The sequence below is a fragment of the Sinocyclocheilus grahami genome, unplaced genomic scaffold (genome assembly GCF_001515645.1).
Source record: "Sinocyclocheilus grahami isolate Dianchi unplaced genomic scaffold, SAMN03320097.WGS_v1.1 scaffold1350.1, whole genome shotgun sequence".
Lineage (NCBI taxonomy): Eukaryota > Metazoa > Chordata > Actinopteri > Cypriniformes > Cyprinidae > Sinocyclocheilus > Sinocyclocheilus grahami.
Genome location: NW_015506529.1, coordinates 176,291 through 188,863, shown reverse-complemented (window position 1 = coordinate 188,863; position 12,573 = coordinate 176,291). Strand labels below are relative to the sequence as shown.

General features: G+C 36.0%; 1 protein-coding gene across 1 annotated transcript in view; it reads right to left on the bottom strand.

The window, feature by feature from the left end:
- Window positions 1–2,174: 2,174 nt before the first annotated feature.
- Window positions 2,175–12,573, bottom strand: part of efr3a (EFR3 homolog A (S. cerevisiae)) — a 38,135-nt gene continuing 27,736 nt past the window's right edge. Inside the window, exons 12-21 of the mRNA XM_016255590.1 lie at window positions 12,346–12,397; window positions 10,699–10,871; window positions 9,595–9,670; window positions 9,343–9,504; window positions 9,101–9,232; window positions 8,958–9,025; window positions 4,169–4,262; window positions 4,035–4,083; window positions 3,845–3,948; window positions 2,175–2,228 (exon numbers count right to left, since the gene is read on the bottom strand). Of these exons, the coding sequence (XP_016111076.1) occupies window positions 2,175–2,228; window positions 3,845–3,948; window positions 4,035–4,083; window positions 4,169–4,262; window positions 8,958–9,025; window positions 9,101–9,232; window positions 9,343–9,504; window positions 9,595–9,670; window positions 10,699–10,871; window positions 12,346–12,397 (964 nt within the window). The remainder of the gene's footprint in view (window positions 2,229–3,844; window positions 3,949–4,034; window positions 4,084–4,168; window positions 4,263–8,957; window positions 9,026–9,100; window positions 9,233–9,342; window positions 9,505–9,594; window positions 9,671–10,698; window positions 10,872–12,345; window positions 12,398–12,573) is intronic.

Sequence of the window (12,573 nt, the reverse complement as noted above, 5' to 3'; positions counted from 1 at the left end):
TTAGGTACAATTGTAAGTATACATCATACAGTCGTTTTCGATATTTTGAATTTAAACTGATTTTAATAAAAAAAAAAATGTGTGGCCTTCTTTGATGAGAATTTACAAAAGATAACAGAAACAGTAAATATTTAAATACAAAATCTTTATTAAGACTTTAAGATCTCGTACATAAAATCTCATTGCACATTAATGTGGCAGACACTGTCAGACAGCGAACCTGTATATGGCTAATTAACACAGATTTCATGGGAACTTTTATAATCATGTATTGTAGCAACACTGCAGTGGTTCGTACCATTACATATTTCAAATCTAGCATGATGCATGTAGACATATGCCTGTCCTCTGGACTATCTTCACACAGAAGACTACAAAACCATTTCTATTCCATATCGACACATCACCATCAACATCAAACCTAACGCATCTTACCTTTCTCCCATTCAAACAGAAAAAATACAAATGAAAATCATTGTTGAGTTACAGATAAAACAGATCAGTTTCAGACAAACCATGTGATAAATGCTAAAGTACAGTAAAGTTCCACTGAGGATGAAAATAAAACACATCTTGTGAATTACGCAAAAAAAATTATATTTGCAGTTATAGTTAAGACCCTTAACAAGATTTCCTTTCACTGATGTAAAACAAAAACAGCATGCAAAAAATAGACTTATTGTATCCCTTTCACACACACACACACACACACACACCTCTAAAGGTGCATTACAGATGATGTGTCAGAGAAACAACACATTCCTATTTCATATTACACCAAAAATATATTGCATTATTCTAGAAATTATTTATAATCTTATATTTCTACCGAAATAATGTGCCTGATTTCATTATAGCGTTTTACGCACATTGTCGCAAAGCAACTTCTATTGAAATGTAGCAAGTTACTGAGAGAAAAACACAACGGCCAAAGGTCAACTACCGACTATTTCCTGTCCACCAACATTTTGTCACCGAAATCCTTCCATTAACACTTCAGAACAGACTGGACAGATCAGAAAATCTTCCACCTTGCTGTCATCAACTTGGATATTATGGAAATGATAGGAGACATATAACTGATCCTATTGCGAATTTAGAACAAGCCACCTCTGAGGTTTAACCTTTAAATAATTCAAGACATTCTTTACTTCCTGTGCATACAAATCCCACAATGCAGTGCAAGTCTCTGGTCACAAACAGTCGGACCACTGATTTCACAGGCCAAAAAAAAATGGCAACAGCATCGCATCCATAAGCAGCATACAAATGCACCAAATCTGCAGAATAAACCCCTGTCCGTTCACTTGCCGTTCCATCCACAAAACAAAGACAAGCCAATCATATGACAACAAACCCCCAGAATCCATGAAAAGCACCTCAGAATCAACCAAAATGTTTTAAACGGTTGTGCATAGACACGTTTCTACCAGCTAAACGCAACTGAAACTGATCACAGCTCTCACCACAGGAAGCACAGATGATGTGAAACATTTCCAGCAAAGTATTTCAGCATCTAACAGTCACAAATAAATTGTAAGAATTCAGCATGACACATTTTTTGTCCAAGGTAGATGAAAAAAAAGTTATCTGAAAAGCAAAAAAAAAAAAAGCATTTTAACGCCCTTGTGGCTCGATGTAAAAACAGCTGGTTGATGAATGCAGATCATTTTCTTATCACTGATATCCATGATTTTTCGGTTCCCAGTTTTCTAGAAACTGATCTGAGGTTTGAGTTCAAAAACACTGCGGTGTTCCCGCCCTCAAAGAGAATTCAGTTTCTGATTGGCGGAAGTATTTCAGCATCTAACAGTCACAAATAAATTGTAAGAATTCAGCATGACACATTTTTTGTCCAAGGTAGATGAAAAAAAAGTTATCTGAAAAGCAAAAAAAAAAGAAGCATTTTAACGCCCCTGTGGCTCGATGTAAAAACAGCTGGTTGATGAATGCAGATCATTTTCTTATCACTGATATCCATGATTTTTCGGTTCCCAGTTTTCTAGAAACTGATCTGAGGTTTGAGTTCAAAAACCCGCCCTCAAAGAGAATTCAGTTTCTGATTGGCGCCCGTGAGTGGCCATAAAACAAAACAAGCAATCAAATATCAGTTCACGCTGAAATATTAGATGACAAACATTATAAGTAAATATTCTACTTTCTGGAATGTCAACTTACCGAATGGTGAGTTCAAATATCTGAGCCAAGCGATCGTGCAGCATGTTGGCCTGAAAACACAAACAGGAAGTTCAAATGCTGCGTCAAGGGCTACTAATTACCACAACACAGTCTTACACCAATTATACTTAAAGGCAGAGTAAGTGATTTTTCAAAAACACTTTAAAAACTGATTTGGGCTGAATCACAAAACAAACTTGTAGCCAATCAGCAATAAGAGGCGTGTCTACTCGTGATGTGGAGGAGAGAGCTTTCAGTGCACGGGACGGACATTAGCCGAGCCGAGCGACAGAAAGATAGAGATGGCAGATAAAAAACAAAAGAGGAAAACGTCTGCGGAACGATAAGGCAAGAAGTAGGACCCGTGTAAATATCGGATCAGCTTTCCAGCGCTGGAGAGAACTCAAGGAGCGGAGGCCTGCGATCGGACGCCGAGGTTGCTTTGTTTCTTCTCAATAGGTGAGTAACACCGTGTCTGCGCCGCAACAGCTAAAGTCTGTCTTGTACACTGGACGCGACAAAGCGATTGTTGAAAATCATTTGAAATTTGTGTCAATACGTCATGAATAGAACGCAGCAGCAGTTGTCTGTCGGGGATTTGTCGTGTCGTGCCGCGTGTGTATATATCTATGGTGTAGACAGCATCACTGATTATAATGAGTTCTATAGTACTTTGTCGCGCCACTCGCGTCCGGTGTAGACACGGTGTAACATTGGTTTTGCTTTGTTTCACAGAACTAATCGTTGCCTGGGTTGCGTACGTATATGTGGGGCGGAGCTATCAAAATAGGGGCAAGACCCTTTTGGGGTAGGGGCGTGTTTGTTTTGGTGATTTCAAATATCAACATTGGCTACCAGAAATCATTTACTCTGCCTTTAATAAGTCAATGATATGTAAGGTCATACATCTTGAAAAGTTTTTTTATCAGGAAAAGTACGAAATGGTTTAAGCAAACCCCCATATTTTTGCACCTCGACAGGAAATGGTTTGTTCAATGCAGAGTTTGGTAGATTAATAAGTCTTACAAAAACGAACTATATAACTATATATAAATGTACTTATATCTAATATTATTATACAGTATATTGGCCAATTCAAAACTTTGTCATCATTGGTTTTGAAAGGTTGCATTTATGTAGTCATAAATACAGTAAAATGGTAATATTGTGAAATATTAAATAATTAAAAATAAATGTTTTCTATTTTAATTTATTTTACAATGTCATTTATTCCTGTGATGGCAAAGCTGATTTTTCAGCATCATTACATTTAGTCTTCAGTGTCACACGATTCTTCAGAAATCATTCTAATATGCTGATTTGCTGCTCAAGAAACCTTTCTTTTTATCAATGTTAAAAATTGTTGTGCTGCCTAATATCTTTGTGGAAATCTTGATACATTCCTTCTAGGAGACTGAATATAAAGGTTAAAAGATCAGCATTTATTTGTACTATTATCAATGTCTTAGTCACGTTTTCATCCATTTAATGGGTCCTTGTTGAATAAAAGCATTAATTTTCTTAAACAACAACAACAAAAATTGTCCACAAACGTTTGAACATTAGTGCATATATGCCAATTCATGATTAAAATCATATTGGAACATTCCTCATTTTTTCCAATTGTTTTAAATGCAAGCTGACTGGCAGAACACACAAGCTGTACCTTGGACTCGCAGTGGGCGGCAATCTCCTCAAACGGAGCTTTCTGGAACTTCTCCATCACCTGCCGTCTCCTTTCCCTTTCCTGTTCCTCCAGACCAGTGGTATCTGAGAGGGATGGAGCGACAACAGACGCTAACACACACAGAGTACAAACACACACTAACACTGAGTAGACACTAATTCACACGTACCAATGGCCTTCTTCAGGGTCTCAAACGTGATCTCCTCTGCAAGCTGAGACTACAGGATAAACACATCAATATGTTCTTTAGTCTAACTCTTAATGATGAACAACTCAAGCATGATTTAATTACGTCCAGTGTACCTGATCGGGCAAGCTGTTGGAAAGGATGTCAACTTGGAGAGAAATAGTGTCGACAAAACTTTTCCTACGGGGCAGCCGGTCTTCATCTGTGGGTCAAAAGTCAAAGATATAAATGACCAAAGCTTTAAGGACAGAAATATTTCCGATCATGCATGGATTTGTGCTAAACTAAACCCAGTATTCGCATTTGTGATATATGGGTTTAATTCGCCTCTTATTCATGAAGGGAGGTGAATTTCCCAAAGCCAGCCAGTGTAATCTCGCTGACTGCTCATGTTTAATGAATGTAATGTTCAGGCAAAACAGCATGAGAGCATTATTAAACAGAAGGAAATGCAAATCACACAAACACAGGCAGCAATCACAGCAAAATAAGTTTCAAAACAAAAAATTCATAAGTAAAAGTGAGATTTTCAGGGCAAGAGTGCTGATGACACATCAGAAATAAACCAACTCTATAAACAACTAATTTCAGAAAACTATATACACTCACATTCCATCAAAACATCCCTTTCATGTTTTCCTATTAAAAGTTTACACCACAAGAAATGAATAAAACATTAACAATTTAATTTTATATATTATCCTGCATTCCATTTAATATCAATCAAACTGCAGTTGGGTTGGTTTGATTAAACAATAATAACTCACAAAATACAGCTAACTAACACAATAAAAACATGATTTATGATAATAAAAACAGAGTTATTTTAAATTGTTTTTGTAAATAAACTCTTCATATATATATATAGTACAAGTATAATTTTTAATTATAATTAATACATTATATTTAATATATTTAAAAATGACAATTGTGTAATTAATATGAATTAAAAGCTCACCAATTCATTGTAATATTAATAATAAATATCTATTGTGAAATTGTTTTAGTCCTTTTTCACACAAATCAGCACTGAAAATGTGAAAAAGGAATCTGTGACCATATTTATGTGTAAAATAAACCCTCTACTTAAAGGTTTTCTCGAGTGCAGAAGGTCTACTGCGATTGGTAGAAAGTCAGGTCCAAAAAAGGCCAATAAAATGCCAAATGATACTTCATCAGCACTCTCCCTGAGACCCAAGCTACTGAACTATAAGCTTGAACCGATGTGAGCTCTCTCTTTAACCTACCAGTAACACCATCCAGATGACAGCAGCGTACAAAACACCAAACCAGTTAAACAGGACTAATTTATCTCATTACACAATACCTGCTGTATGTTTCATCTTAATGCTGAAATTCATTCAGCAACACATTCAGGAGCTACAGGAAATCTGTCACGGCTTCTACGGAGGAGAGGAAGTCTACATACGTAACTATGGAAAGCACTGTTGGGCTAGGAAGAAACTAACTACATATTCTTGCTATTCACTGAACTTTCTATCCACACACACAGACAGGTGACCTCACTAACTCAATGATGGTACCTCTGGATGTCTGTTTGCATCTGTGCAGAATCTTTCCTACTGTGTACAGGACTACAGCGCAAACACACACAGACAAAGAGAAGGCAACAGTGAATGAAGCAGGTGAATTCACATGTGGCAAGGAAAGATCTTCAGGAGGTTAGTATTAGTATTATTTTAGAGATATAGAGGGACTTGGTGATTATTTGTAGCACCAGGTTCTTGGCTGGAATACACTACACGACTTTCAAAATCTGAACAGATTTGAAAACCCTAGGCATCATACACTTGCCGACTTTGTAAATGGATACAGAGAAAAATTGGGCATCAACTGAGGATCAAGCACTACCAGACTTTCAAGACTTTCCAAACATAACAATCTCATGCAAGAAACATGTGCTTCGTTTGATATGGATATGCCCGACTAATGAAAACTATGTGTATTCCAAAATCAGTTCAAAATATCAAACGTGTCATATCCACTTGGTGATTATTTGTAGCACCAGGTTCTTGGCTGGAATACACTACACGACTTTCAAAATCTGAACAGATTTGAAAACCCTAGGCATCATACACTTGCCGACTTTGTAAATGGATACAGAGAAAAATTGGGCATCAACTGAGGATCAAGCACTACCAGACTTTCAAGACTTTCCAAACATAACAATCTCATGCAGAAACATGTGCTTCGTTTGATATGGATATGCCCGACTAATGAAAACTATGTGTATTCCAAAATCAGTTCAAAATATCAAACGTGTCATATCCTCTGACTGGACAGAATCAAAGTCTGAAGTCTGTACCCATCATACACGATCATACGAGATTTTCTGTGAAATCTGTTAACTACTACTGCCCAAAATCTGCAGGCTGGATACGACTTTCAGCTAATAGACATAGAGGCAGCAGCAGGCCCGGATTGCCCCCCCACAGACATCCCTGTGCCCCCTCTCCGGACCGAGGGTGATGGTTGGACTTGAGTTTAGTGTGTATAATAGTCTAACTCATACAACTGCCTGCTGTTGCTTCTGATTGCTTTTAGATGGAAAAGCTGCCCATAACTCCTGGTCTAGGATCTGTTTTCTTCGTAATAATAGCCTAACAAAATAGATTAGGCAAACAATCCAGTGTATCTGCCTTTCTGCTTTGGAAAGCGTCAAATGATTTTACAATGCACTTTTGCAGAGGTGAGCAATGTAGCCAATCACAGACATGTTTGTTGATTTCTACAACGCAATGGCCAATCAGAGGTGTTTAGGTTGGAATCCACACACTCACTGCTCCAGTCACCGCTTTTTGTCCAGTGCTATCATGCATGAGTTCTATCATGCTCGTAAATTCTTTCTAACAAAGACATTTAAAAAAAGATTAATTGTGTAGTCACATTCATTGGTTAAAACGGAACTTTGTGAGATCGTGATGCATGACAGTTTTTAATAAATGTAAGGGGATCGCTCTTTGCATGCTGTATACGATAATATATTCAGAATTTACATTTAGTCTTCCATCACAATGGAAGCAATCAAAATCAACAAAAGAGCAATGATATGCAAGTGCTTATGACAAGTCTCAGTTAGCGTAATGCAGTACACTTAGCAAGGTATTTTTTAAATTATATAATAAATAAAAAGAAAACCGACAGAATAGAAAAAGATTAGAGCAAGCTAGTTTTTTTTGTTGCTTTTTATTAATTGCATAATAAAAAGAAAACAAATAGATAGAATACAAAAAGAATAGAGAATTGTTCGTGTTAGTTAGAAAACAAGCAATTTTAATAATTGTTTTTAAATAAAAATAAGAAAAAAATGGTTTTTCATGCTTGACAAGCAGCCACGTACGACACAGAGATAGCTAACTACTACACTATAGATAAAGATAATTTCAGAAGAACAGAGTGATGTGATTTTGCAACCGAGCCTGGTCCAAAAGCAGGATTTAGGTAAGGAAACGGTTATGAATTATTTGTATTGGCTGCCATGCCACATCATGCACACTTGCTTGCTTTTCTGTTTAATTTAACAGTGTTTTGTGAATATATATGCATTAATAACAAATAACTGTAACACTTTACAATAAGGTTCCATTAGTTAATGTTAGGAAAACAAATAGATAGAATACAAAAAGAATAGAGAATTGTTCGTGTTAGTTAGAAAACAAGCAATTTTAATAATTTTTTAAAAATAAAAATAAGAAAAAAATGGTTTTTCATGCTTGACAAGCAGCCACGTATGACACAGAGATAGCTAACTACTACACTATAGATAAAGATAATTTCAGAAGAACAGAGTGATGTGATTTTGCAACCGAGCCTGGTCCAAAAGCAGGATTTAGGTAAGGAAACGGTTATGAATTATTTGTATTGGCTGCCATGCCACATCATGCACACTAGCTTGCTTTTCTGTTTAATTTAACAGTGTTTTGTGAACATATATGCATTAATAACAAATAATTGTAACACTTTACAATAAGGTTCCATTAGTTAATGTTAACCGGATGATTGTAACCACTCTAAGTTCGTCTGCCTTGGGAAAGCTAGTGTGTCTCCGACATAGTGATAACATCATTGCCTTCTCTAGTGCAGCTCAACCAGATCTCGTCCCATTAGTCGATATTTGTGATATCACAAATCCCGGAAAATATGCATTGTAGTCCAAACGAGTCGTTCGTTGTAGTTTTTGAAAAGTGATTTCTGTTAAATAAAATATCTCCTTTTGAAGTGGACTTTGAGCTTTGTAACTTTGCAGATCTTTTTTATGCTCAATCAGTAACATTACAGACTAACTAAAGTTGAAAAAGTGAAAAAGCATAATAGCACCCCTTTAAATTTTTTTTATCTAAAACAATAATTTTAAAGGCTGCAAATAAATTCAGAAATCACAACATTATAATGTACAGCATGAAAAAAAATTATATTTATTTTGAGTTCAGCTAAAGATTAAAGTGATTTCTGTTAAATAAAATATCTCCTTTTGAAGTGGACTTTGAGCTTTGTAACTTTGCAGATCTTTTTTATGCTCAATCAGTAACATTACAGACTAACTAAAGTTGAAAAAGTGAAAAAGCATAATAGCACCCCTTTAAAAATTTTATCTAAAACAATCATTTTAAAGGCTGCAAATAAATTCAGAAATCACAACATTATAATGTACAGCATGAAAAAAATTTATATTTATTTTGAGTTCAGCTAAAGATTACATTTAATAGCTTTATTACTGTTTTTAAAGATTAACGTTAAGTGAGTTGTAGATGAAGGCCAAGGTAATGAAAAATTAAAGGAAATGCACCTGCATAATTAATGATATCAATACATAAAAAAAATCTTTAATATCAGCTGATTACTGATGTAGTCCTTTAGTAAAAACACATTCTAAGAAATACTCACACACACTTCTCTCTGAAGATGTGTTCAGGCAGAAGATACGGAGCATCCAGATTTCTCATTTCAATCACCTGACAGGAAGAAAAGGAGTTACAGGATGTTGTATGTAGGATGTGTGTGTGCCGTAAGCATGTGCGCATATTTACCTTGCTGACGTGTTGGCAGAAAGGGGGATTTGCAATCATCTGACTGAGGAAGTTGAGGTATGCGGCGACCAATGCCATGATTCCACAGCGAATAAACATTGGCATGTTCTCCTCATTTGCCAGGGCCATCTCCTTCAGCCAATCAAAACAGAGATAGGAAATCTTGGAGAAATTGCTTCTGCTAAGTCTCTTCGGATTCAAGCGTCTGCTAAATGAATGAATGTAAATGGCGGTGAGCATACCTGCAGGGCGATGGACAGGCGCATGAGATCAATCATCACCTCCTCATTGGCCAGTTCAATAGTGATCAATGCCAGAGCTGTGAAGAGCAGCTCAAAGTTCTTCTGCACATTATCTTCCTCCTTACAGCCCAGATAGATGTGTCTGTATAGCTGCTGCCCATGCTGGAGGGAGAGAGAAAAGCAACAGTTTAAAGGCTGCGGTTCCACATGTGTGCAGCTGTGACGTCTGTGTGTGTTTGTGAAGTCTTGTACCTTTTTCATGAAGACCACATCCTGTTTGGAGATTTTTTCTCTCTTGATCTTCAGAGCAGCTACATTAGGAATAATTCTGTGCACAAACACAAAGGAAATGGTTCAGTAAGCATTTATTCTGATGCATCAGAACACACTCTCATCTAAAACTGCTGGCACCAGTGTTATGTTATTATTGCTAAATAAACTATTAAATTTTAAAAGTCGTTTCGTTAATTGGAATAAAGCTTAAAATATAATATATGAATATTAAATATAAAAATTTGGCAAGTAAATGAAATAAAATATGTTAAAGTAAAAGCACTGCAATTGCTAAAACTGAAATCAAAATATAAAGAATTATTGAAAAAAAATAGCACAACAAAATTACTTAAACTAAATGTAAAATAAATACATAAAAATTGAATATACACAAAGCACACAAAATTTCTTAAAATTTTAAATATATAAAATCCAAATATATAAAAAATATCTAATGCAAAATATTAATAAATAACAAAAGTATATCAATAATAAAATGTCAATCAAGTAAAACTTTTCATTTTGATTGATCTCAATTTTCAAGGAGTAGTTCAGAGTTATGAGAATATATTGCACTATATTAATAGATTAGATTCACGATACTTATATGGTACTTTTGTGTACTTTTTAAAGTTTGACCTCATCCACATTTACTTTCTTAAATAAAATAAAAAAATTGTGGTCTATAAAAAAAGATCACATACTGACGTTTAAAACAACACGAGGTTGACTAAATAAATTTTCATGTTACAAAAAGAATTTCAACATACAAAGAATGCAAAAAAGAAGGTAAACATCCCAAATGTGTTTGATTTATAAATTAATAACCCATAAAAACTGATAAATACTCATAAAGGCTTGCAGGAATCATGATACTTGCGCTGCAGCTCCACTTATCTTTAATCAGGTTTTACAAATCACGCAGAACATAATGAAACAGTTATATGTCAAATTGAATAAATGCATTTACAGCGTTAAAAAACAGTGTTAAATAATTTAATTAATTGCAGGTGTTAACGCATAAAATTTTGACACCCCTAGTTTTCGCACATTTACTTTAGGGTGTTAAGTGTGCATCCATACCGGATCCCTCTGAGTTTGGCTCTGTTGTCATGGCGATCGATGATGTTGTGCAGAATCTCCAAGACGAGCTGCCGGAGTTCACTGTCTTCCATCAAAGAGATGGAGCATAACGGCTCCAGAAACGCCACAGGCAGGCCAGCACACATCGTTTTACACTTAAACTCTGATGTAACCTACACACACACAGAAAGAATCCATCAGATATGAACAGCACCATTATTACAGTACATATTCACACTAGTAACTCTAGCAACACAGTTGCACTTGTGGAAATGGCCAGCAGTGGGAGATTGAGAGCATAAACTGTTGACATCCAAAATAACAATTGTACCTCTCAACCTGCGGCCCATTTCCTGCCTGTTGCTGGGCAACGGCGCCTGAAATGTTGCCCTGTCTAAAACCAGCCATAAACCAGACTAAAGACAAAATTGGACATTAGAAAAAAAAGAAGAAAAAGGACACTAAGCACCACAGGCAGCTGTAATCTGATGTTATGATCCGTGCAGTCTGCTGTCTAGGAACCTTCAGAAACTCCCTCAGGAGGGTGTGGAAGGTTTTTACTAACAAGCTCAGAGACAGAATGTAAGTCTAATATATATTCACTAGTCATGACTCTGAAGCGATGCTTCATACCAGCCTTAAAGGGATAGTTCACCCAAAAATGAAAATTCGGTCATTAATTACTCGCCCTCATGTTGTTCTAAACCGGTAAGACCTTCATTCATCTTCGCAACACAACTTAAGATATTTTTGATGAAATTCAAGAGCTTTCTGACCCTGCATTGACAGCAACACAACTGAAACATTCAAGGCCCAGAAAGGTAGTAAGGACATCATTAAAACAGTCCATGTGACCTCAGTGGTTTAACCGTAATGTTATGAAGCTACGAGAATACTTTTTGTACACAAACAAAACAAAAATAATGATTTCTAATGAAACAGATAGCTCTGCAGCTATTCATGAGAATACCACGATGCATATGTGTGCGTCTTCCTCTGTTTGTAAACAAGCTGCAGCACATCCTTGCAGCAAAATATTCTTGTAGCTTCATAAAATTACATTTGAACCACTGTCACATGGACTATTTTAACAATTCCCTACCTTTCTAGGCCTTGAATGTGGTAGTTGCGTTGTTGTCTATGGAGGGTCAGAAAGCTCTCAGATTTCATCAAAAATATCTTAATTTGTGTTCCGAAGATGAACAAAGGTCTTATGGGTTTGGAAAGACACGAGGGTGAGTAATTAATGACAGAATTTTCATTTTTGGGTGAACTATCCCTTTAAGATGCGGTCATGTTAGCAAAATTCATGTGATTTTTTTCTGGCAAAGTGAGTCAGTTGTCAATAGTGTAGATGCATGAAGCTCAAACAGAAGTCACTTTTTCTAACCGAGCAGTTTTCTGTTAGTCAATGTGACAAATTTGTTTGACAGACTGAACCTGATGCAAGATTTGCATGAGGAAATCTTTCGCCATTGTGTGAAATTACAGACTGAATAGATTCCTATTGAAACTAATGAATTGAAATGATTTTTACTGGCAAAAATTCAGTGAGCAATGACAAATGTGATCGCACCACCTTTAGATTCTCTTCATCATCACTACCGTACACACACGCACAAAAGAAAAGAAAGAAAAGAGGTTTACCATAATGAGAGAACTTAACAGCATTGTCTGGATTCTCTTAGTGCCCTGATGCCTGAGAAAGAAAAAGGAGATCATTTATAATCTTCAGTATAAATAGACTTTTCTTGATTTCATTTTTACATAAACAATGGCTGGATCCCTATCTGCATACTATACACCCTAAACAGTAAGTGTACAGTAGTAGGTATTTCAGCAGTTGGTAGCAACAGCAATGACAATGAAATCTGA